General features: G+C 43.9%; 1 protein-coding gene across 1 annotated transcript in view; it reads left to right on the top strand.

The window, feature by feature from the left end:
* The first annotated feature begins 7,373 nt into the window (after window positions 1–7,373).
* MTHFD1 (methylenetetrahydrofolate dehydrogenase, cyclohydrolase and formyltetrahydrofolate synthetase 1) overlaps window positions 7,374–26,331 on the top strand; it is a 40,375-nt gene continuing 21,417 nt past the window's right edge. The window contains exons 1-10 of the mRNA XM_038138523.1: window positions 7,374–7,603; window positions 15,508–15,592; window positions 17,897–17,956; window positions 18,637–18,690; window positions 19,055–19,191; window positions 19,313–19,413; window positions 19,738–19,874; window positions 21,285–21,396; window positions 25,196–25,323; window positions 25,959–26,056. Coding sequence (XP_037994451.1) covers window positions 7,563–7,603; window positions 15,508–15,592; window positions 17,897–17,956; window positions 18,637–18,690; window positions 19,055–19,191; window positions 19,313–19,413; window positions 19,738–19,874; window positions 21,285–21,396; window positions 25,196–25,323; window positions 25,959–26,056 — 953 coding nt within the window. The 5' untranslated portion in view covers window positions 7,374–7,562. The remainder of the gene's footprint in view (window positions 7,604–15,507; window positions 15,593–17,896; window positions 17,957–18,636; window positions 18,691–19,054; window positions 19,192–19,312; window positions 19,414–19,737; window positions 19,875–21,284; window positions 21,397–25,195; window positions 25,324–25,958; window positions 26,057–26,331) is intronic.

Raw genomic sequence — 26,331 nt, 5'->3', positions numbered from 1 at the left:
TTTTTTTTTTTTTTTTTTTTTTTTTTTTTTTTTTTAATGGTGTAGAGGACTCTCCAAATAAGCCATAGGATATCTGGACTCTTCCAAGAGCAACTCCTGACAATACTACCACTTGCAGGACGTGGCACTGCCAAAATATCTCTTGAAGAGCAATGGTTTGCAAGGAAGAAAGGAAGAGACTGATACAGGAGAACTCACACTGCTTTCTATAAATAACTGGCTTCCTCCAAGTAGAATTGGGAGCATGGAAAGGCCTTGGGCAAAATGCTGTCTGGGCCAGCCAGTTCCACTCCTGAAGCTCAGGGGAGCGTGTGCTTCACTGGGAATACTGCCACTGTCTGAATGTGTTCAGCAAGTGCTGTCACTGTCGCTTGTCATGAGAGGGTGGGGAAAGGTTCAGTTCACATCATCACTCCCTCAGAACTGGAAAAGACAGCACTGCCGTTTACCAAGAGAGTCCTTCAGGATTGTTTAAACACAGCTGTTGGTGTTTTGTGTAAAAGCACAAAGAGCAAAGAGAGTGAGCTTGTGACATTTGTTACACAGCTTAAAATGTCCCTTCTCAACTGCGCAGATTTTCAGTTTGTGCAGACCTTCACCATTACCAAATGCAGTATCTGCCAGACCTGTGCAGTCAGGCACATATTCAGAAAGTCTAAAACCACATTTGAAGTGATGGCTTTCAGCTGGTCTCTCGACTTTCAGAGGGCTCAGCCCACAGGGAATAGCCTATGGACATAGCTGACATGTAACTCCATCAAGACCTCACAGAGTAAAATTAAAGAAGTTCTCTGTAAAATTCATATGTCTCCAGGAAAGAAGCACTGATTCCTGCTCTTGCTGTATGAGGAGCATTTAGTCTGAACTTCTGGTATAACCAAAATGTTTCTCACTATTTAAAAAAAGATTACTAATTCTTCTTCAGAGCTATTTAACAAAAACAGAAAGTCTGTGTGCATGCAGAACACTTTGTAAAAGTTTAAAAAAATGCTAAGCAACTTACCTTCCTCCAAGTTTTATTTGCCTTGGCTGGCAGCTACTGTTACTGTTTGTTTGCTTTTTTTTCCCCACTGGGTCAAGCACCTACATTGTGACGTTTGTATCATTGTACCACAGATGTTGCATCACCTGTGATAACAGGAGTCACTGACAGTCACAGGACAAACGACAAGGTTCCCACCCACTTCAGTGGGCTGGGATGTCACAGCCTGTTCCATCACAACACCACAGCAGGAACAGCACTGTCCTAGGATCCTGCCATAGCAGAGTGACACCCAAAACCAAACAAGGGGCTTTTTAGCCTGTTATCTTGGTCAAAGCTTGAACGGTTGACCCAAGGATGGGGTTTGGTGTGGGTACTCTTTGCATCACTCAACTCTATTTGTTCATTTCTTAACCTGCCACAAGAAAGTACTTGAGATTTGCTAATTCTGGGGAATGGGACATAATTTTTTGAGTCCAGCATTGTCACAAGCAGTGTTTGCTGTCTGTATCTTCAGGAAAATCCCTCTTCCTCCCATCAGAAACATCAGCTCTCACTGGGCACTTGATGTGGGTGTACAAAGTCTTCAGTAAACTCTAGATGGCTGACTTGAATTTCAGCCTCTTTCCTTCATGATAGTAACCCTGATGTAACAAATCCCATAAAAGAAAACAAAATAACATTTTGCACTTCTTAAAATACAGTACTGGAAAAGTATGAAGTTTTACAAAGAACAACTGATGGGAGGTTATGTTGTCCTTTTCATGTACTAATTAACTACTCTTTCTGTTTTGTAAAGCTGACTCAGAAAGGCTTTATTGATAGGAAATCTTTCTCCCAGAGATGTGCAGGACAGGCACTAGAGCTCTGCAGATTTGTGAGATTAAAACACTGGAATCAGTGCTTTTCTTCCCTGATGCAGCTGAGCACGAGGGAAGAGACACAATCCACAGCTTCAGGGCAAACATTAGCAATGTGTCTCTGGACAATGTGCCTCACCAGGCTCTGCCCCATTTATTAATGGGGCAATTCTTGGTGTAACTACTAGACAAATCACTCAGCTCTTAGGCAAAAGAAGGGAGAAGTCTTCTGTAGCCACACACTGTTAATTAAAAGTTTTTAGCCAAAAGAATTAGGAGGAGATGGAAATGTCAAGGTAGTTAATCATAGCTCCATTGCTTCGGTTTGTATTCTGCTTTAGGCAATCAATATTCCCTTCTTTCTCAGCTACCTTATCTGAAAAATGCTGTAATACATGACTCACAGGCAGGTTGGGACAGTGAATTAGGCTTTTGTTTACTGCACAGAGTGCCCCAACATGCTGTGGAAGTATTAGGAATGGTTACTATGTGAGAGAGGGAACTACTTTAAAAATGGTCTCTTTGATCTAATTCTCTCTTACCATCAAAGAGTTGGGATAACCTTGGGCCCACATTTATCAGGCGCTCTGGCACTGTTCTCAGTGGAATCAAGTGTGACACAAAATTCTTCAAACTCTTACCAAGACTTTATGCAGAATCCTTAGGAGGTCAGTGGGAACTGTTGGATTTCTGTGTGAAGGAAAGATGATGTAGCTAAAGGAAGATAGCGGGAAGAACAAGAAAAACAGCCAATGGAAAATTCACTCAACTACATACAAATTTGTGTCATTGGCATAGTAACACAAGTGGAAATTCAGAGATAATCTGAACTGTTACTGCTGTCTTTAGAGTGACAGATAAACAATGGTCAATACAAAACTCCTGCAAGTGGTCAGCAAGCTGGAGACAGGGGTCAGGAAAGCATTTGAGAGGTCTGTTTGTTACTGCAACTTTGTGGGGCACAACCAGCTTTGCCTCCCTGCCAGAAATATCTATGATGAAAGTACCTTTCACGGGTTTTACAAAAAAATGTAACTTATGTAATGTAAAAATAAGTAAAAAATGTAAAAAAAAAAAAAAAGTAATTTAACTCCGGTTTGTTGGAGTTAAATCTGTGCTTGGAAGTGATTCAGTTAATTTGTCTGCCTTTGCACTGAAATGGACAAAGAGCACTCCAAGTATCTGTTCTGCTGGTTCAGCCATCAGACCAGGAACCACGAGGTAGCCAGAGAGGAAACACCACCCTAACCCAGGAGAACAACTTCCATAGTGACTGTCCAATAGCTAGGGGGGTCACCACCTTCTTATTTCAGTGATGGAACATATGATATGGCTACACAGAGTAGGAGACAACTACACTTGGGAAACACTTTATGATGGAACAAATCATAGCTCAGGCCATCTACTATTTCACTAACACAGCTTAGCTGTAAGGGCTGTTCCAAAGAGCACACACTGAGATCAATCTCAAGCCTTATGTCAAAGTTCAGTCTTGCTCTGATCAAAGGGAGAGTGGACCAATTGTGTGTGTTCAAATGTGTCACTGTTACCCCGTGACAAAGTTGTGTCCCTCACCATGGTAGATAAAGGGACATTCTTGGGTAATGTCATTCATTGTTCAGTGGGGCATCTTTAAGCACAAAAAGTTCCCCATAAACATTTGAATATCAAAGTCTAGTATTGGTATTCTGGTGTGCTCCTGAAAACAGGTTTTCTCAAAATCCCTTTTCAGACCAAGGTTTATAAAACTAACCTAACTTGTCTGTTCCTCCCCTTTACTGGACACAATCCTAGCCATCCCACCTAACGGGTAAAGCAAAGCTTAAAGTTCTTCCTCACTTTGATGGTTTGGGATCAGTTTCTTATGACAAATCACAGGTTCTGGGGCCCTGTGTCATCAGAGGCACAGCTGTTAGCTCACCAATAACATTGGAAGTCTTTCTGGCATTTATTTTGCAGCCCTCAGGGTTTTTTAAAAGAGCAAGCTTCATAACTTTTGACATGTTGGGTAAGAGGGGGTGGATGCAAAGGTAAACAGTCACACTGTGGGAATTGCCAAATCAAACCCAGGGATCCTGGCAGGGAGGTAAGGGAGGGAGAAGGACTATGCTGGAGCAACACTCAGAGCAGAGAGACCTCTCTTATACTGAGGCTCCAGCCTATCCCAAAGTAACTGTTCTTATCCCTATCCTAACAACCATAAGCCTGCTTTGATACTGAATGCATAAAACATTGATTTTTGCTGTCCACTTTGTAAGCATTTTCACAATGTTTGTCTCCTTTGCACTGTGTTTCTCTGAGAGTTCCTATACGTGAACAGGAACTTTTTTACTGCATTTCAGGGCTGGATTTGGCTCTGAGCTGGGCAGAAAGGTCTGCTCAGCCATTTCTCATCACATAATCCCTTTTCTGTTTCTTTGCCCCTCCTTTTCCAGCATTTTGATCTCAGGATGAAAATTAAGAATAAATGTTATAGAACATGTTCTTACTTAGAGATATGGTGTGCACAACTTCTGAGGAAAAAATCCCAGCTTGACTGCCACATCAGACAAGTTAGAAATACAAACGACTTCCTGCTTTGACAACAGAAGGTTAGTCTGATTTTCTGGCATAAGTATATTTAAAATTCATGAGTCTGTCCCTTCCCGAAAATTATTATCTGGATCAAAACTAAAGAAGTGATAGAAGAAATTGTTTGGAAGTATTCTTAGTTCCTTTCCTGCAATAAATTTGGGTAATATTCAAAGTTTTATCTGTCATCATGGCATATGTATTATTCAAAAGCTGGGGCACTAAGAAAAGAAAAGGAAGAAGGGAGGTTTATTGCTCACACACACGTAAATAATGCAGATTAGCAGCTCAGGGTAGGAATCTCCAGCTCCTGATGGCAACAGTGTCTTCTGCTCACTCTGCAAGTAAGGTCACTTGAATATTTTGAACAAAAGGGCTTTCTGGTTGTTTTTAATTTTTTTTCCTTTCCCTGAAGGATATTTTTATACTGTAATCCTGGGTGTTAGGTCTATTTTTGACAAAAGTTGTTTTTGTGAGCTTATCCAGTCCTTAGGTGAAGGAGTTCATGTTTTGTGGGGTTTTTTTTCCTTAACACTGGGTCATTTTGCCCTGCAAGAGTTTGTTCAGGCCTCAGATAAAGGCAACAGAAGAAACAACTAAGGCACAGAATTTTAAGCAGCCTAGTAAAATCACTGCTCTTGACCAATTGCGTAATCTGAGTTTTGACTGTATAATACTACAAGTGCCTGTTGCTGCATTCCAGAAAATACAGGGAATACATAATGAAGGGGGAAAAGAAGTTTCTTACAGCTTTTTGTATTTATTTCTATGGTTTTTCTTATTTAACATTAAAAAAACCCTCAAACTACAATGTTTTCTCTCTTTTCCAAGTCACTTCTAAAGAGAAATTTCTGACCTTTTATCCTAAAATTACATGTTGTTAAGTAATTTAATCACCCACGGTAGCAATCTCTACACTCAACAGAAAAAAAAATCAGAAAAAAGCAGAAAATATGTCACTTTTTAGTGTATTAAAGGAAACACAATGGTAACTTATCCTCAGATGAGTTTTGAACTATGTATGGTTTATATTCCCCTCCTAGAATGTCAAAGAAGCAACATTAAAGCCTCTGACCTTCTGAAATAGAAGGGCTTGTTTATTTCTATCCTCACAGCTCTGTGCCCTAGGTGGAATCTGCAAGACCGGCATTTCTCTCATCTCAAAATCCGAGAGCTCCCCAAATCCCTTTGTGAGCTGATTACATTACGGAGTAGCAGGATTGAAAGTTTTCTCAGCAAACTCTTTGGCACAGATACTTTGTTTCTCCAAACTTAAGCATTCTATGTAAAGCAAAAGTCTATGTGAAAGCACTTCACACAGGCCTTTTAAGCCTCAAATTCCCAGCAGGAACACTGCTGTTCTAGCATTCAGTCCTGACTATCTCTATCTTGATGATTTGCAGTGAGATTATCCCATTTGTTTGCTGTGCTGCCAACATGTGGCAGATGTTGCTAGGTCCCAAAACAGACAGAGCACAGATTTATTGGAAGCATAGGAATGTGCTACTACTCCCTAACAGCAATCTAACACTGTGGGGTCAGCCCAGAATCAACCCCCATCTGCCAGTTCTCTGCCCCAGAACTCTTTATCATCAGTTTCTTGAGTCATGGATCTCTTCTCTAACCATGTGCTAGACATTAGCAGGGAACACGGATGAGTTCCTTAACAGTTCTCTGGGTCACAGCATTATCTTGCCTGGGCAAGTCTGTCTCAGTGATATTCAACTGCTTTTCCTATCCCCAGCTCTGGCTGGATGCTAATCACTCATTTGCCATACGTGTGAGAAAACCACTGACAACCAACTCTCTAAGATAGGTCCTAAAACACGTGCACTGGTCTGCAGAGTAAGGAAAAGCATTGGTCATGCAAATAACAGTACATGTGGACAACTGCATGGATCTGATGGGAAAATACCACCTTCACCAGTTCTAATGGTATTATTTAGTGCAAATACATCCCTTGGAGGGCATTGTTAAGAACCTTTTTCTCACTCTTGAAAACTTTTATGAATTTAGGCCACAATCCCAACCTCCTGTTCATTACCTTCTTTCTGGTGAGCCACTGGTTTGGCAACTCTATGTTGGGCAAATGTGTTGAAATCCTGAAAACTAAAATTACTTATTTTTATACGAATGAGGGATGCTTTACAAGGGCATGTAGCAAGAGGACAAGAGGGAACGACTTCAAACTGAAAAGTGGCTAGATTTACATATTGGGAGAAATTCTTTACTGCGAGGGTGGTGAAGCCCTGGCACAGGGTGCCCAGAGCAGCTGTGGCTGCCCCTGGATCCCGGACAGGGTTCAAGGCCAGGCTGGGCAGGACTTGGAGCAGCCTGCTCTGGTGGAAGCTGCCCCTGGCTGGGGGGGGGTGAAACTGGATGATCTTTTAAGTCCCTTCCAACCCAAACCATTTTGTGAATCTGATTCTGCTCTTAACTTCTACTCTTGTGGCATGAGAACCACAGGACAAAGAAACACGGATTATTCTCACACCGATGTGGGATTTCCCTATTTATTCGCTGCGCGCAGCCCAGCTCAGCTGAAACGTTCAGCTCCCTCCGGGGCTGCCCTCTCCCTCCCGCTCTCCGCGGAGCAGGGGCCGGGCACGCCCGGGAGCGCTGCCTCGGAGGCGTTCTGGAGGCCGCTTCGGCGGCCATTTCGCCGCGGCGCCCGGCCCCGCTCCCCAGCGCTGCAGCCGGGCCGCGGGCGGGACACGGAGCGGCGCCAGCCCCGCAGCCCGGTCCGAGGGAGCCGCGAGGGGCGGGACACGGAGCGGCGCCGGCCCACAGCCCGGTCTGAGGGCGCCGTGAGGGGCGGGACACGGAGCGGCGCTGGCCCCGCCGCCCGGTCTGAGGGAGCCGCGAGGGGCGGGAAACGGAGCGGCGCTGGCCCCGCCGCCCGGTCTGAGGGAGCCACGAGGGGCGGGACATGGAGCGGCGCCGGCACGCCGCCCGGTCTGAGGGAGCCGCGAGGGGCGGGACGGGGGCAGCGCTTGCGCGGCGGGGCCGGGGTCGGGGCCGCGGGAAGTTCGGGCCACGTGGGGCGGGAGTGAGGCGGCGGCGGCGATAGCGCGTCCCGCAGAGTGCCCCGGAGCCCCGCCGCGCTCACCTCTGCAGGCCCGCTGCTCGCCCGCCCTCCGGCCCTCGCCATGGCTCCCGCCGAGATCCTCAGCGGCAAGATTGTCTCCGGGTACGTAGCGGGGCCGCCCGCCTTGCCCGCAGCTCGGCCGGGTTCCCTCGCGCGGGAAAGTCCCGGAGCCGCGGGGCTTCTGCCCTTCGGTGTGGCCGGGGAGCTGAGGGGTGCCCCGGCAGCCCCCTGGTGTGCTGGCAGCGGGATGGGGCTGGGGGGGCTTTTACTGTGGCTCTGTGGACGAAGCAGGTTTGGAAGCTTTTTCACTACGTTGCAGCCAAAGCTCGCTTCTTCCTGGCTGTAAACTGGGAGTTATTAGACGAAGTACAGTGCTAAAGGTCTCAAGGAGAGTGCAAAGTGCTGTCAGTGCTCCCCAGAAAGCAGCGGTGCGTGTGGTGGGGTCTCTTTGGCAGCCCCGGGACGCGCCTGGTGCCGCTCAGCATCGATGGGATGAGAGCCCAGGCAGGTGTGAAGCCACGGGCTGACCTACAGCTTCTGTGCGTGCAAGCTGGGCTGGTGGGATGCTTTATGAGCAGGAGTGGGGAACATGTGCTTGAGGTATGGGCTCTGTTTTTATGCTCTACAGGCGTTGACTATTCCTCTTCAAGGCCAAATAAGTTAATCTACATGTTGGATAGCACATAGCTGAATGGTCACAGGTGTCCTGCCAAAGCTGTTTAAGGGGTTTGGGAAAGCTTGAAAGAAAAAGTGTTCCCATGCTTTTCAGCATTTACTTAGCTGCCAAGCCCTGGGTGTAAGTGAGCCTGCATTGTGTCTTTTAAAAAAAAACAACCTTTGCTTGTTTTTCCTGCTGCCACTCAACACACACATTTGGCAAGAAAGCCAAATAAATTTCACCAATCCTGGGGGAAATGCAGTGTAGTGGTTCTGTTAGATTCTGTGGAAACAGAGTTCGGTTAGGTAGGTTCATTGGGTATCTCCTGTGGATACAATCAGGGAATTCAGATAGAAAGGTTACATTTGAAAAGGTATGAAATAATCTCAGTAAAGGAGTTAGTCCTCCTCTTAGGTATTGCTGTGTACGACACAGCTCCATCTAACCAACAGTGGAGCAGTACTGAAAAGCAGGCCTAAATGTGCCTTGAATTTGAATATCCACGAGGAAAGGCTGCTTGCATGTTTTTTACCTGGTAATTTTGGAGTCAGTACCACCTGTGTATTGCAGTGTCTCAGTCTCATATGCTTCATTCCACCTGATGCTTTTTGCAGTGTTGGGGCCAGCACACTCTGTAGTGGCTGTGCTTGCTGCTGGTGGGACTTAATGATTTGCCTGTTGTGGGTTTCTTTCCTGTTATAGAAAGTTACCCTGAAGTGCAATAGGTCCTGGAAAGATGCTAGTTTGGGTACAATGATAATTCACATTAAAACTTCTAGCTTCCTTGGTATGGCATGTTGCATTACTCAATTTTAAAGATATAGGGGTGAAATTTTTTATTTCTGTTTATCTTCTGTACTATAGTAGCAGCTGTAAACTACCAGTTCTCAGAGGACATTCATGATGTACAAATACCTGGGAAGAGGCATGAACTTTTAACAGCCACGTGCAGGGGAAAGGTTTGATTAACTTCCAGCACATCTCTTAAGGTGTTTGGCTGAAGTCTGCCTTCCAGAGTCATCAAATCTTGAGCTGAAGATGCCACATAATGGAAAAATAATTTCAGTTGTTCAGCTGTCCTTCAGTTCCTTAATTTGTGCTGTGTTTATGTTCAATATAGCAAAAGCATCACCTGCTCCCTACGGGCCTTAGGTAGTTCTGCCTTTTTCTGGTGGAGTACTTGAAGGAGTCATGAGGAATTGAGCTGTCCACACTGGAGACAGCTGTCCCTTTCTTCCAGACCCCTGGAGAAGTCCTGGTCCAAGGGATTCTCACTGTCCAGAGTTCACCTCCAGGCCAAGAGTCTGGCAGCAGCAGAAGTGATAGGCATGTGGTTTTTCTATGAATTTTCAACTGAACTGCCTGTTGTAGAGAGGGAATGTCCCTGACTTTACATCAGCTGCAAAACGTTTTCAATTACTGTCTTGTAGGGGGTGGATTTTGTTACTTTACCCTTTAAGCAAGAAAAATGTTTATTTGTAAGTTACTCAAATATTGACAAATGAGTTGAATCAAACAAGTAGTGTTCAGCTATGTAATGCTGGTTTCTGTGTGTGTTTTAAATCAAAGCTCATAAGTATTGTGAACTTTCTCCGCCGGCCACCAAGCACTCCTAACTCAAAATACATGAAAAAATACCTAATTGACAATCATGCCAGCTATTTAAACAAAAATCAGATAGATACTGGCATTCTTATTCTTGTGAAACATGTAAAGAGAATAAGTACTTTGAGAGAGTTCCCTTGCCTCTGTAAATAAGGAAAACTTGATGAAGTGATAAAGCTAGTTCAAATCTTTGGAAGGCTCAGAAGAGGTACAAAGGAAAATTGACATTTTCAGTGGCTTTGGGTGTTACCTGTGAGGATGGAAAATGTGTTTAGGCTGGGCATGGGATGAACACAGCAAGCATTGTTTTCTCTGTAGGATTTTGGTGTTGATGTTGATGCATCAACATCAAAATGCATCTAGTTTGCTTCTGTCAGTACAAACAAGAAGCTTGCACAGTCTGTGAAATATATTAAATATTGGATGGTTCTGTGTCAATCTGAGTTGGCTGGTTATCTCAGGATGGCTTTCCTCTGCTTGTCTGAGTGGCTGTTTGGTAATTCTGCCTTAGATTTTGCTACAAGTTAAATTTACCTCATTGGCAAATGAGTTACGAAAGATGAGTTATTGTATAACAGCACAATAAACAAAGGACTAATGGGAGGGAGAATAGCAGTGCTTTAAGTATGCAGGATATGGTGGGTTGAAGGTAATAAAATTACAGTATTCTCCACCTTTTATTGCTGGTATTCCCAGAAGAAAAAACAATCTGTGTTACTGTGTCTAGAGAGATAATCAGAGCAAAACATGGTAGTGGCTCTTCTTTACAGTTCATGTGCCCTGCAGTGAGCTGTGAGTTCAAGCTTTACCATCTGAAAGAGCCAGGTGTGGAAACCTCTGGCTTGGCCCGAATTGGTTGGTAGGACCAGGAGTGGACCAGCATTTCTGCTGTGGAAGAGTGGCTGATGAGTTGTGATGGCAAGGAAGATTTAGCACCCCTCACAGCTCCTAGGGGTGGGCCAGGTAGTGCTTTGGGTTTAGAGTGCTCAATAAAGTGGTGATCAGGCTGAACTTATAACTGGAGGTAACAGTGCAGCAAACAACTCCTCAGCCTTTTCAGTCTGGGCCTTTTTTTTTTTTTTTCCCCTCAGAGTTCCTATTGTAACTCTGGGTAAATATAGCCTGAAGTGGAAAAAATTCCCTGCTCTCTGAGCTTTCTTTTACCAGATCCTATCCACAGTGTTTCAGGCTTGCACTGGAGGGTCCCACACTGTGGATGGGCTGAGTTAAAGTGAACTGCCAGTGCTATTGGTGTCCCCAAATACGAGCAAGAACCCTTGTGTTCAGTGCTGTGCAGACTCAGTTTAAAAAAATGGGACACTGCTCTAAAGAGTTGATAAGAGAGGAGAAAACATTGTCTGGTCAACAGCAGGGCCACAGATCTGTGATCTATGCACATCAGCACCTTGCAGGGAAAGCAAAGAACATGTGGGGACTGCTGTGTCCCCCTTTGTGGAATGAGTAAATTCTCAGTATAATTTCTTCAGAAGGCAAACCTTTGTAGATAGGGCCTAGAATATTGTCTGGAGTGCTTGCAGCCACTCAGTCCGAAGGTGATTGAGTCCTTACCTATTGCTCTTGTGTTTTCCTCTGATGAAATCACCTGGTAGTAGGGTATTATATGCAGTATCCATTTTGGGAAGCAGGCCTGCATGCATGTTGCAGCATGGGAAAGTGGTATCATAACTTATGTTTGGGGCAAACTCTTCCAAGTTTTAAAGACTCAGCTTTGTGTTAAACTCTGTTGTTCTGTTGTCAGTCATCCACATTTGCAAAGTGCCTCAGTTGCTACCTGTCTCTCAGGCCCACCTGGGACTGAAATTCTGGACATGATGAAAAAGCATCTAAAAAAGCAGAAATGTCTTCATGTATTTATCTGGTCTGTGTGCTGACACAACCAAAAAGGTGGTTAAGAAACCTTGTGAGTGTGGAAGTTGTAGAAAGTAGCAGGCATTTTACCTAGGAGATAATGACTGTGTGCCAGGAGCATGCAGTGATGGAGCATGAGACAAGAGGGAGGGAGACCTGTGAACTCATTCCAGCTCTAAATGATGTCTTCCTGCAACTGGGGCCATCTGTTGAATTCCCAGCAGTGTTCAGGTCTTTCCCAGGTATTTCCTATCTCAGTGCCACTCACTGAGCCAAGCTGTGACTTCCCTCAGGAGAGACTCCTCTGTGCCTCCTTTGGGTGCAGGTGGGATGTGCTGTGACATTCTTCTCTGCGGTCCCCTCACGGCATTTTAAGATAATGCAGTTGTCCTGAGCTTGGATGTGGTGCCATGGTGGTTTGGAGATGGGAAAGTTTGTTTTTCCACATTGTGGTGTTGGTCATGGGAGCAACAGGAGGTGAGCAGTGGCAGTGCTGGAGGCTGTAAGGGGGAATGGCTGCAGGGACAACAGCTCTGACCAGGAGCAGGACCTGGGGAGGACCATCAGCCTCATGCAGCTGTTTCTGCAGGGCTACAGCAGGAGCATTTCTGCTGCATGTTTATGAAACCCTTGGGGAATCTGTGATCCAGGCAGTAAAGCCAGACCCACGGGGACAGGCTTCTTCTGGAGCATCACTGTCTCTGAGGAGGTGTTTGCCAGGTCCTGTGTTTGGCACTCTTTGCACAGACCCTTGACCCTGTTACTCACAGAAGGGACAGAAACACAGCTGGTGTCATCTTCAGCATGGTGCTGTGTGTGCTCACCAGCTGAGCACTGTGTCTGTAATCCCACAGGAGGGTGTGGGGTTCTGCTGACATGGGAGTCATGTTCTCTCCATTTCCAGCAGAGCTAAAGGAGTGTGGTTTGTCCTTTGTCTGAATTTCTGGGAAATTCACTTAATAAATTTAAATTCAGCTCACTGTTGCAGTCCAGAGAAAGAAATGCCAACAGTTCTTTAATCTTTGGAGCTGGCTGTTGCATTGTATGCTTAGAACCATGTGCCGTCCTTAACCTGTGTGGACCCTGGACTTTTGTTTGCTGCATGAATTTGTTTGTGGAAGGGCACGTGGGCACAGGAGGGGCTTAGAGTCAGAGAGAAGGCTTTTGGGGAAGCAGACCCATAGAATTGCAAATTTTCTGTTTGAAGACTTAAAAGAATTTTCATACAGCTAGTAAAAAGTAGTGTTGATTTATCAATATGAACTTTTATCTTTGGGAAGGCCTGAGGTCCACAACAGAATTTTGTAGACTGTGTAACTAAATAGCTGCTAGTTTGCAAAGATTATTTTTATGGCTTTTGTAAGTCTTTTTTTGTTGAGAAAAACAATGATTTCTTTTTTTTTTTTTTTTCCTTGAACTTTCTCTTAAACCTTTGCCCACGTGGTTTTTTTGAGCACTGGAGAGCAGGGGTACCCAACGCTAGGTGGCTGTCTAACGAGTGATTTCTTTATTCAAGGCTCCTAAAGAAAATCGCACTGACAGCACCGCGTTTGTATGTTTGTGTGTGTTGCCTTTCTTCGGAAGCTGAAGGGGAGGTGACCTAGTGCCTAACTACCGAAAATGACAGCAATGTAATGTGTGAATAGCTGTGGCTGCTGGGGGTGAAAGCACACCGCAGCCCTGCTTCACAAAGGAAGTTGGGTGGGCTCATTTCTCTTCAGCTGAGAAGACTGCAATAAAAGTAATACCTAAACCTGGGACCCTTTCTAATATTTCATGTTTGTTTGCATTTCTTTTTGTTTGCTGGCCTCAAGCCAGTGCTGCTCTTTCCTTACTGGAACACCAGAAACCTCAGAAATAGTTCCCTTGGAGATCTGCCCACAGCCCCCACTCGCTGGCCACATGCAGGGGGTTTCTGATGCTCCTTGAGATTGTTGTGTTGTTAGAGGCTGTTCATGAGCCAGCTCTGGTGTCTCCCTAGGGGCTTACAGCTGGAGTGTAAGGAGAGGCAGTTGGGGATTTTGCTACCCAGCAGATGAATTTTTGTCACTTAAACACAAAGAATTGCTGGGATAAGGTTTGCTGTGAGACTGGTTTCTGAACTCATCAGCTGGTCTTGATGTCAAGTGCTCTACTGAGGTGACAGCTGAAGGAAGGCTCAGAACTACAGTTTCTTAAATAAGGCTGAAAACAGTTGCTTCCAATGAGACTTTGAACCACTTGGCCAGGTGCAAACACCTATGAATACTCTGAACCCACTCCTCGGGTGCAGCAGAGCTCTGACCACGTGATTCAGGATGCAGCAGGAGAGATGCATGATTTGGGGTGTAGCTGGAGGCTGTGACTCCCACTGAGATGAGAGCCTTAGGGCTCTCTTTAAACAGCCTCAGGGCTGCTTCTAGCTTGGCCAGCTGCAGCTGTCCCCTGGGATCAGTGCTGCTGGATTGAGAGAGCTGTGTGCTGCTCCCATTTCCCTGTCTTCCTGCCTCTGGCAGGTCTAATTTGGAGCTCACAGTTGCAGGGTAGAGTTGCCTCACTGGCTATTTGTTTTCCTGGAGTTTTCCTCTATGCAGGAATCACAGCCTCCCAGCTGGCATCAGCCACATACCCTGTCCCCCTGCTATTCACATTTTTAATGAACTGGCACCAACAGCACCTGCTCCAGTCTGGGAAGTCTGGTCCCACTTGGTTAGTAGCAGACCTGGTGATACTGATCTGAGGCTAAATGAGCACAAGGAGACCTCTGTTTTATACAAAAGGCTGTTTGGTGCAGGGTAGATTTGAGTGTGGTGATAGCACCTTCTCATCTCTGAGAATGGGGGTGGGATGGAGCTCACATGGGCAGACCTGTCAAGCCTCTCATGTCATGTGAGCTTTTGCTTACCTGGCTTTTGCTTCTGAGTGTCTCTTACATTTGCAGTGCAGTGCCACGGGCTCCTTCCAGAGTGCCATGAGCCCGTGAGATGGGCAGAACTGGTCAGATCTTTCAGAATCCTGACTGCCCCTGGTGAGGAGATGGAGCAGTTGGGCCTCAACCTTCCCTGATGGAGGATTATGCCTGTGGGGCTGGAGAGTGTTTGAGAAATTGGAGGAGGGTGCAAGGCTGGCGAGAGGTGATAACAGTGACTTTTGAGCTGTCTGTGGCTAATTTCAGTGCTGGGTACTCATTATTAAAACATTCCATGGTAAACTGGGTGTGAGGTCACATCTGAACTGGAACAACCAATGAGTGCTCTGTTTCAAATTGTGGTTTTTCACAACTGTATCCTTAAACTTGCCTTTACTGAAGAGTTGACCTGAGCTGTGTACCCGGGTTTGGTGACTTTTCCTCACCTCTGTCCACTTCCTATTCCCCTCCCTGCTTTATCTTTGGGTACCTTCTGCTTGTTTAGTTATTTCCCAGAATTTTACCATTGTAGATTCATAATCCTTTACCAGGACAGCTTGTGTGACAGTAACAACTGGTGCCTCTGGGATTCAGGTAATTTTAGTACAGCACAGGGAAAGAGGATTTCCTTTTGAGAAAGGAGTTTGAAATCCCAAGAGTTTCCATGCCAAATTTTGAACCTTTTTTTTTACCCTTGTATCCCATGAGACCGTGAAGAAGCACAATGTAGACTTCAAAAAAATAAAGTTATTTAAATAAATTTGAATTAACCTGGTTCCAGAGTGTCTCAGTGATGTGTGGACATCAGTCTTATTTGGAGATTGCTGGGAGCTGTGTACTCGAGGCATAAGTACATGTTTGCCAGTCTGCCCATCCATCACTTTTACAACTCCTGACTGTATCAGAACAACTCCATCACTGTATGAGGATTCAGCCCTGTGATTAACTTCTACCTTGTATTTGTTTTCATTTTTTTCCCCTTTCCAGACAAGTGAGAGAGAGACTAAAGCAGCAAGTTGTTGAGATGACTGAGAAATTTCCAGGCTTCAGACCAGGACTTGCCATTTTACAGGTATTGTTTTCTTTAATGCCAATTACAGAAAATATGAGTTGCTTTGCAGTGGTAAGGGCACAGCTGATGAGCTGCCTTGTAGTTGGTAGCATTTTATTAGGAACAGTGTTCTCTGTGAGGTGGTGACACAGTCCTGTTATGTCTTTTTGCCAAGTATCAGAGCCCAACAATTTTTTTGGGTTTTTAAGTTGTTTAATTTCTTTCTTCAGACCCTGTTCTCTGTTGGAGTGTTGTGTTTGTGAAATGGTGAAATCAAGCTGTTTGCCTATTAAGAGCAAGCAGTGCTTGTAGACTCCATTTGAAATTTCTGCACTTGAGTGAGCCCTGAAGTTTGGCAGCTTGCAGAGATGTGTTTGTACAGAAATCCTCCAAATGAGATGTTTATTAAGTGATCTGGTCTGCTGTCATGTCAAAACATGGAGAGAAAAGAGGGGTAGAGGATGGAAGGGAACCCAAACAAAACTAAAACTAGCCAAGATGGCTTTGAGTACAAGGGATGGAACAACATCCTTTTGCTGAATTGGATATCCCTCAGCAGTGAGCAGGTGTTAGAGTCTACACAGAAAGGCTTGCAGAGATAAAAAGCACATGAAAGGTACAGGGGTTTGACCTGCATTTGGCATTATTTTTTTCTCCTTTGCAGCTATAAAAAACTGGAAACTGTGCTTAGGTCAGAAGGTGACTAGAGGTAGCAAGTGTCATGCTACAGGAAGGACTTGTGTGTCTACAAAGGATTGAGGGAATGTAAGTGGCTGCTTAGAGCAGTGACTTTTGTCCTTATTCAGTATTTTGAGCTCCTGCAGAGCCTTTGGTGCCTGCCTGTAGATTCCAGTGCTAATACCACCATAGCACACAAAGGCCGTGCTCCTCTTCGATGCCAGGAACAAATTGGTGCTTGTGTTTTGTTTTGGTTTTTTTTCTTCTGGTTTTCCTTTCCATTAGCTTTAGGTAGATTGTCTCTACAGAAACTTTGTCTGCAGATGCTTAGAAGGAAGGAAGGAGGGTCTGAAAATTTAGTAGTGCTTTGATGAAAGCTGCTGAACTGTTGACCTCATAAACTCTGTTCAAAAATTGCTGTCTTGTGGCAATATAGGATTATTTTCATTGTGGGCCTGTATTCAGTCCTGAATTGTCTCAGAGTCCTTTACAACCTATTTGCTCTTTGGCTGTCTTGACTCTTTTGTAAGCTGTCAAACAATCTGGTCTTGGAGTTCATCTCCTAATATTGATATTTGCAGCTGTCTGTTTTTCAGGGAAGTCAGGACAATGATCTGTTTCTTATTTGTAGCACACCATACATTATGTGCTCGGTTCTTGGGAGGCATCAGGTGTCCTCTGAGCTCAAAGATTAAGTCAGTTAATCTTTATTTTTTTTGTCCTGTAGTCAGTAATTCCTTATTCACAAAATATATGTTTGCTGACATCCCTTGCTTCTCTGCCATGTATGAAACAAACCTTTTCCTACATCCAGCAGACTTTACAGGGGAGACAGCTCCTTTATCTGTACCTAGGGAGGAAGAACCAATGTGTTCTGGGTGATCAGGTCACCCCTGCAGCTTGTAGTCTATGTGACAACCAGGGATAGATCCCAAGTACTAGGGAACAGAATTTCACGAGCTTGCTTATCAGCTTTTCCTTATTTGACCCCTGTTTTCTTAAGGTTAGAAGGAATATTACCTTTAACAAAACATACTGGATTATGCAACTGGTCTCCTGAAATGCTGTTGTACTGTGAGCACCCAGTACTGCCAAAAACTGCAGGCATTTGTTCCACTTGCTGCTTTTTCTTTGTGCACCACTTTGTCCTTGTTTTGTTCTTTGTTTGGCAGGAAAATTTTCAAGGTTCAAAACAGCAGTGAAAGAAATGTCTCCATCAAAGCAGACATGTACATAAAATTAAGATTCCCAAATATCAAAGAGGCCCAACGTTTTTGAAAGCCTTAATCAGATAATTGAGTGTTATCAGCATCTGATGATGATGTTAATTAGCTAAGGATTTAACTTTCTCAGATCAGGTGGCAGGCAGTATTTTCTGCTTTTGAGACCACTGTGTTTTTAAGGTTTTTCAACAGGTGCAAATAGTTTGTGCAGGAGATCAGACAACTTGTCTTTAACTGCCTTGTACTTGAGAGAACTTTCCTGTTAGCTTCAGATGTTTATATCCTTTGTCAGTGTGTTTTACAGTAATTCAGGAATACCTCTGTATCCTTGATGTAGATCCAAGAAAGCTGAGGGTTAAGCCCATCTCATCCTGTGTCTGGGTCTCTATTCTGTGCTGTAATTCAACTGTCTTTTCTTCCTTAGGTTGGAAATCGGGATGATTCAAACCTCTACATCAACATGAAGCTGAAGGCTGCTGCTGAGGTAATCTTGGTCTTTTAGACTACTTTTTACCCTTCTACAGTTGGCCAGATCTGAATATGGAAAACCAGATGCAAGTCAATTGTTTTGTCTAAGTTTTTCCAGTATTGGAGAAAGCAGTGTTGGCCTGAGTTCTCAGTTACAAGAGTGTGGTGTAGGTGTGTAACCTGAGAGCCAAGTGGGCTGCTCTGGTCACAGCAGTGTGGCTTGGTGCCACTTTTTGTGTGATCATCACAGATTACATTTGGCTGAAGTGCTGTGTCTTTCCTGACCCGTGGCCTTGTTCTTATCTTCCCTGCCTGTCTTGTACCTGCAGTTGCTTTGTGCTTGTCACAGGTAGAACATTACATGCTACAACAGGGCAGGAACACAGATGAGTGCATTTTTCCCTAGGTAATATCTGGCATTTCTGCTGGTATTTTAAGGCAGTGTGCTGTCAAGCAAAGCTGATGTTTTTCATGTCAAAAAGTGAATAGGACAGTTAAAGGACAGATTCAGTAGGCAAAGCACTAATCTTTCTTTGATGGTATTTCTGAATCGTGGAACTTGGAGCCTCAGGAACAGGAGATAGACTTGGGAAATGTAGCAGAATGCAGCTGTGATTTAGCTGGATAGAGAGATTAGCCAGATCAATTGGATGTCAATTCAGAAATCAGATAATTTGTTGTTATTCTCATTTGCAGATTGGGATCAGTGCCAATCACATAAAATTGCCAAACACAGCAACAGAAGCTGATGTAAGTAATACAGCCAGCGATGAAAAAATACATAACTTCAGTGTTGTGCTGAAGATATCTTTGCTCTGTCATTGTTTTAAAAAGAACTACTTGCCTATTGCTACTAACTAATGAAAAAAGAATTGAAACCTGCTGAGGTGTTTTTGTGTTTTTTTTAAAGAAAACTAAAACACAACAATGTAAAATTTAGAGACTTTAGAAGCTATTTCTTTAAATTAAAAATGTAAGTGATTTATACTTTTGGGTGGAAAAACTAAACATAAAGTTTGTATCTTTTAATCCAGATAAGATTATGTTTTTTATCCTTTGCATCAGTCATATTTCAGTTCATCAGCCATTAGTTTTTTGATGTTTGCTCTTGTAGGTGCTCAAGTGCATTGCCTCTTTGAATGCAGACCCAGCTGTTCATGGCTTTATAGTGCAGCTGCCACTTGACTCCGATAATCCCATCAACACAGAAAAAATAACCAATGCTGTTGCACCTGAGAAGGATGTGGATGGGTAAACTGACTTCAACCCTGGAGAGCATGACAGCTACTCCAGAAAGAAACCTCTTTTCTTTATTTTCTCTTGAACAGTGAGGCTGGGTATCTTACTTGGCCTTTATTCTTTCAAAATACAGCTTAAGTAGCATCAATGCTGGGAAACTCTCTAGAGGGGACCTTGGAGACTGCTTTATTCCATGTACACCAAAGGGATGCATGGAACTTATCAGGCAGACAGGTAAGGAGGTATCCATACATTATCCATGAGTGCAGTAGTCTTCAATAAGTTTAGAAATCACACACATTGTGAGGCTCTGCTTCACAACTTTTGCTGAGATACCACATTCTCTGCTGCCTTCAATAGTAGAAGAACTAGGTTAAAATGGTCTTTCCTTCCTCCCTCCCAACTGCAATTCCCTACCACACACAACAAAGAAGAGCAGTATTCTGAAGTACCAGGGCCAGAGTTAAACTGACCAAGGCTCCAGAGCAGTTTGAGTTAGTGTGTACCAGGCTGCACAGTGACCTCGTTTTTGCTCTCTGCTGACTCTCTGTGGTGCAGGTGTCCAGGTGGCAGGGAAAAGAGCCGTGGTGATCGGTCGCAGTAAGATCGTGGGTGCTCCCATGCACGACCTGCTGCTCTGGAATAACGCAACAGTCACCACGTGCCATTCCAAGACCTCCACCCTGGCTGAGGAGGTAAGGGCAGGCTGTAGTTATTTGTCCCAGGCCACTCAGCTCCATGCACAGTGCTGCTCAGTGTGCTGCTGCTCTGAGTCATTAGGTCTGGGGTGTCTTTCATCTGAATTGGTTTCCCAGTCCTCATTGCGTGGTTGTGTAAATACTTCCGCTGGAATAGGATCTTGATTATTTTTGGCACTTAATTAGAGGGGTTTAATTATAACAATAAAATTATTATTTTTGTTGTCTTTGAGCGAGTGCTGAGAATTTAATCATCCCTTCCTAATCTCCATGTAGGGGTTGGCAAAACAGCATATGTTTTTGTTGTTTTGATTTTTTTTTTACCAGAAAGACCAGGTGGTCTTCTGCTCTAATGGCTGAGAAATGTTAGGCCAAATGATTTCTCAGTTGGTTTATTTTTTTCAGTCGATTTTCTGACAGGGAGTTGGTACCATTTTCCTCTTCAGCAGTGAGAGTGACAGAAATAGTGTTTTGCTGTGCTGCCACCTACTTGGATTTCATAGAGCCATCAGCACTGCCAGGCTCTGTAGGCAAGTATTAAAGCTGAAAAAGGGAGTAGGAGTGTTTGAATATAACTCACAAAGTAGATCAGAAACACTGCAATGCTTCACGCCGTTAAGTTGCTGTTCAGTAAGACCATCATTAGGTTGATTAAAAATTGAGGTGCTCATACTTAATGATATTTTAAAAATAGTTTATCTCCCTTGAAGATTAAAGGAAAAAAAAATCCAAGGGATAGCAGCTTCCTAAGCAAATGTGAATGAAGCAGTGCAGGAACTGACAACGAGCTTTAGTCGGAGTCTTTAACACCAGCTTCATGACTGGATCTGTCAAATTTACTGAATAGTCCCTGAATGAATATTAGTGCTGAAATACAGTCAGCTTCCCCTGGAGTTGTGTGTTATGCAGTCCTGGACATGAAAAGCACAAGACAGTGCTGTCACAAGTGAAGTGCTGCTTAGTTCTGTGCAGGGGTTGTTCTTGGCTGAGCAAGATGAGTTCTTGCTGTCTGATGAGTGCTGGGTATATTTCTAGCACTGAATGTGCAGGGATATTTGAAGGAAGAGAAGAATATTCAGAAGGCTTTAATTTTATCTAAATGTAGCCTGTATGATCCACTTGGGAATCATGGAGGAGTTCAGAGGAGGTTGTGAAGTGTTGACTAGCAATAGTTCGGGGTAGGAGTGTGAAAATAGGCCATTATTTCTAGCTGCAGGAATCTGTCCTTGCCAAGGAACTGGCAGCTACCTTTAAATGCTGAGAGTGCCCTTCCATGCCTCCAGTGGCAATGGGTGAGCACAGTTTCACTGCAGCTGAAGCTGATCTAACTTGCTGCAGAAGCAGCTCTGCATTTTCCCCCTGCCAGTGTAATACACAGTTGTTTGTTGTTTTTATATTTTTTTATAGGTTGGCAAAGCTGACATCCTGGTGGTTGCAGCTGGTAGAGCTGAAATGGTGAAAGGTGAATGGATCAAGCCTGGTGCAATTGTAATAGACTGTGGAATTAACCATGTGCCAGGTGCGTGGGCAATGTATGAGTGGGGATGTGTTTGTTTGTGTATAATGCAGTTGCTAAGTTCTTGAATACTGTTTCCTTGGTGTCTCTGGTCCACATGGACTTCTCTCTCATTTAAGTCTGTCTTAAGTAGTGATGACAACCTCTGACAATGCCAAAGTAAAGAAAACACTGGTCTGAAGCACTCTCCTAAAGCAGATCAGTGGCAGTTTTGATTTAGCCTTCAACGAAGTTGTTGATTAATAGAGAAAAGAGAAGGCCTACGAAATATTGCAACAGAATATCCATTTAATTTGCCCCAGCTGCATGGGGAAGGCTTGTCACTGCTGTCACTCCGGAGCTCAGGGCTTTGCTGTCATTGCTTCGTGCTTGGATCTGTTGAAGCAGTTCGCTTTGAAGCACAGAAATGACAAGCAGTCTCCTAAAGTAGCTGTGGATTTGTTGAATCACAGCATTAACTTCTTAGGCTTGAATGGCTGTTGTCTTGAAACAAAGCAGGTTGTGCAAGAGTATTGGTGACAATGGCTCAGGCATAGAATAAAGTGCTTTAACATAATGGATTTTAGGGTAGGGTTTCACTTAGCTGCTCCTTCCTTATAAAGATGCTACAGACAGTCTGGCAATTTCTGTTTTCATCTCATTTTAAATCCAAATTACAGATATTGAATGATATGGAAAATTAGTCACTCTTTCTGTGCTACGCCCACAAGGCTTTTAAAAGGTAGTTTTCATAATTAATCAGTCATTTTGTTGCCATTGTTTAACAGAATGTAAAGAAATTTCTGTTCAGTGGTCTTGTTACTCAAAGTTGACATTAGGCTGCTTTTAAAAACATTAGTCCTCTATCTAATTAAAACTAAAAGTCATCTGCTGTTGCTGTTTGTTGCTTGATGGTTTTGTTCCAAACAACCCAAACTTAGGCCATTTGCCAAAACCCACAAGGTCACTGCTGATGTGCATGAAGCAGAATGGGTTGGAGTCTCCCCAGCTGACATGTTGCAAATAAAACCCCCATTGTGTTTCTGATATATGGTGGTATGACCTTTTTTCAGGCTTTATTTGAACTGCATCTCTGAGAACACATCCCTGTTCCTTTGCAATTAGCCTGCCTTGAGCAGTGCACTGACATCTGAGCTTTGTGCACCCAGCCCAGTCAGTGTCACATGGAATACACTTAACGGCATTGAGATTTGGTAATTGAGACTTGATAGAGTATCATGGAAACTGTCACATTTTTAAATGATGGATATAATAGGCTCTTTTTTTTTTTTCCTGTGGTTTTCTGAAGCTGCTGAGTTTTCCTCACTTTTTTCCCCTCTGGTATGTTGTGAAAAAGTTTTCAGGTGAATCTTTTGGGAAATGAGTACCAGAATTGTGGGAATTGCAGTGCCACAGAAAGAACAGCAGCCAGCTTGCTGCCTTCTCCAGCTAAGTCACTGTGCAGATAGAACATTGCTGCTAGCTGTGATGGTGCTTTGAATGTGATGGGGTGAGAGCACATACACCTTACCACGGGTGTAAGTGCACCCAGCTAGGTGCCTCCCAGGTGCAGCTGGAGGACATGGCAATCTCTGGATTTGGTAGTCAGGGTGCCCCATCCATGCAGATCCCAAACTGATTTGATATATCAGGAAATTACCTCATGCTGTCTTGCCAAGCTGCAGTTAGGACAAGTTATAGCCATGTAGCACCATACAAATGCAGCTGTTGTGCTTTTGAATGGAGGGTGGCCTGAATGCTCCAAGGGTGCTGGTTTGGAGGCTGGAAGAGACACTTCTGCCACATCTGGCTTGGTGTACTGCAATTAACAAAATTGCCTTCAGGTAGGTAGAGAGGAAAAAACAATCTCCTGAAACGTCTACTGAAGCAGACAAGTGCCTCTTACTTTCCAAACTGGGTTGTATTTGTGTCTCCCCACTGGTGCAGTTGGAGGGCTGGTTCAGCAAATACTCTGGATGCCTTGTTGCAGACCTGTAGAAGTTGCTTTGCTACAGAAAGGGAAAGCAGTGCAGGTAGAGGATATTCCCAAAGATCATAGTCCCTGGAGTGTCCCTCTTTGAGTCCTGATGGAGGAAGCAACTCTCCTCAAAGTTCCCTGCTATGGGATTTTGCAGCCCTTGCTAACAAGAAGCCATGAGAGTGGAATATGAGAGCAGCTTTTTTGCAACATGGTTATAAGTGTCACTGATACTCCCTGTAACTAGTTTGTATTTTTTAAGAGTGGGATGATGAATATTGAAAAGGTGAAATTATGGGGAGAGATGGCATGTATTGTGTGTGAGCTTTCTTTCAAAAGAATATTTTGCAGGTAATTGAATAGCTCCTAGGCTGTGCTCAGCAGTGCTTGGGGTGAGGTGCAGATACAGAAGCAGGGACTGGGGCATTGTTTGGCCCGTGCTCATCTCTGTGTCTGTGGAACAGATGAGGCAGTTTGGAGTGCCAGCTTGTTTTCCCTGTTCTTGGGCTGAGAGCCTTCCTGGCCAGGATGGCTGATGAGCCTGCTTGGCATCCTTGGAAGAAAATAAAATTAAATTATTTACTGTTTGCAGCCTTAATTAAATTGGTCTCTAGGGGGGAAGGCCAAGCTGGTCTGCAGTTCAGGCAGCAAACTGACAGCGGCTGCAGAAACACTGGTTACCAGCTGTGATTCTGTTCAGGCTTTGAGCTTTAGGGAGAAGTATTGTTGCTTAAAACACACAGCAAAACATCCAAGCTGCTAATTGTCAGTAACAATGCAGCTAAAAAATAATGTTGGCTTTTGTTCTCTCTTTGGTTTTAACATAATCTGCTGTTGGGGAGTTTGGTTTCTGTTCCACTCCTCCCCCTCACCAGATGTATATGAAAGTTAGTGATTGTGTTCTGTTCAAATACACATTTATTGTATGCAATATAATATTTCAATATAACAACATTAGAATCTATTTTCAGGTTTTCATGTTGGTTAGAAGCTCCCTAGAGTCCTTTATCTGAAGTGAGAATCTGCCATTCCAGGAGCAACTTAAATTTTCTGGTTTTATGTGCTGTAATAAGTGACTTCCTTAGATGGCTGGGTTAGTTTACTAATTCATTTGGTCTCTTCCTCTCTTTATGGGTGAGTTTAAAGGTCACCACTGGAAAAAAAACCACTATGTCTGCTTCTGAATTGTCAGGTCATGTAGTGCAGCAGGATATAACAACATACGTTGCCTGAGAGAAAGATTATTCTACTGAAGCTTTCTTAAGGCACCTGTGAAGTTTGTTTTGACAAGACTGATCTCTGTGAACTGCAGTATTTACTGGTCCATCATTAAACTAGCAGTGATAACTGAAAAGCTCAGCACTTTGTGCCTTCAGTTTCTGTAAAACCAGGTGATTTTATTCAATAGTAAGGCCCAGATGCCCTCCAAAATGGAACAGAACAAATGTAAACTTGGGGGGTTCAGAACGAGTCAGCCATGTTTCATCTCTCACCTCTTCATGACTGTTGGTTTATATCTCATTCAAACTGCCCTGTGGGCGATGAGCCACTGAGAAAAGGCTTGCATCCCCCAGGAAAGGGAGAACTGTCTGGCTGAGGATAAATGTGCTTAATGGGAGGATGTGTTGCATGAGCTGTTGACACCCTGCAAGTGAAATATGATGATAACAGCTTCATCTTGTGATTTTGTCTTAGCTGTTTTATCTTTCTTGCAGCTTCCTGGGTACTCAGCTTCTATTTTGTTTGCTCCAGCAGAATTAAAGACTTCAGCTTCAGTCAGTGCTGTCTCCTCTGGTGCTGTGCTGAAATGTGATGTGTAACTTACTTTTCTCCTTAAATCCCCAGACAGCACAAAGGCCAGTGGAAAAAGAGTTGTGGGAGACGTGGCATACAATTCAGCAAAGGAAAAGGCTTCTTTCATCACCCCAGTTCCTGGTGGTGTTGGGCCCATGACTGTGGCCATGTTAATGCAGGTACTGAGCAGACTGTGGTCATCTCCTCTGTGTTTGCTTTCGGGGGTGTTGCTGCTGCACCTGCCCAAGCAGCTGTGCTCCCTTCTTGCTCTTGAAAAATCTAGTCAGGATTTCCAACTTCTAGACCAGACAATTTGGATTCAGTTAACTGAGGAAGAAGATGGACTTCAAGAAAATGTCAGGACAGAGGTTTCTGGTTGGTCAGTTTTGGGAGGTTTTTTAGGGGTTTTTGAATGTGGTCACTCAAAGCCGTAAGAAATGGGCCTGTCCTGTAATGCTCTGGCTGTAATTCTGAAACCATCCTTAGGGTGATTGGATGAAAAGGAGAGTAACAGTATAAACCAGCTCCCTCTGTTTCCATGCTTTGCTGAAGAAACCCTGCTGGCAGAGAACACCCCAAAAAATCCAGTGCACTGGAAGATCAGTAGAGATATAGATATGGTGGGATTTTTTTCTTTTTAAGAAAACAGTGAGCAGAATCTCATTTTGGATTATTAACAAATGCTTTAATAAAAGCACTTTGGTTTAATTCCAAACTGAGACAGATAGGAGGGGCAAACCTTTCTGGTCTCTTTTTTAACTGGTATGGTTCATGCAATGATGGTTGCTTTAATGCATTCCCTTGCTCATTTTAGAGCACTGTGGAGAGTGCACAGCGTTTTCTGGAGAAGTTCCAGCCTGGAAAATGGACCATCCAGTACAACCAGCTTACCCTAAAGATGCCTGTTCCAAGGTAATGCTTTCAAATTAAAGCATTCTAAGGTCTTCCTGAGGAAGCAGAGCTAAGCTGCAGTGGTGCTGTGATATCTCTTGAAGTGTCTTGAAGTCTTCTTGGACTTTCACAGACTTCAGGCCAGCTAGATGGTTGCTGATTCAGGAAATAGTGAAAAGCTTGTATTTTGGAAAATTTTCAGTCTGGCATGCCGAAACAGTAGTATCTTCAAATAGGAGTTGCTCAAATCCCCAAGGAGCAACTGAAAATATGCAAAATACCATATGGGATCATAA

This window comes from Motacilla alba, chromosome 5, assembly GCF_015832195.1.
Source record: "Motacilla alba alba isolate MOTALB_02 chromosome 5, Motacilla_alba_V1.0_pri, whole genome shotgun sequence".
In the NCBI taxonomy this organism is placed as follows: Eukaryota; Metazoa; Chordata; class Aves; order Passeriformes; family Motacillidae; genus Motacilla; species Motacilla alba.
Note: the sequence above shows the minus strand (reverse complement) of the source record. Positions and strands in the feature narration are given on the sequence as shown.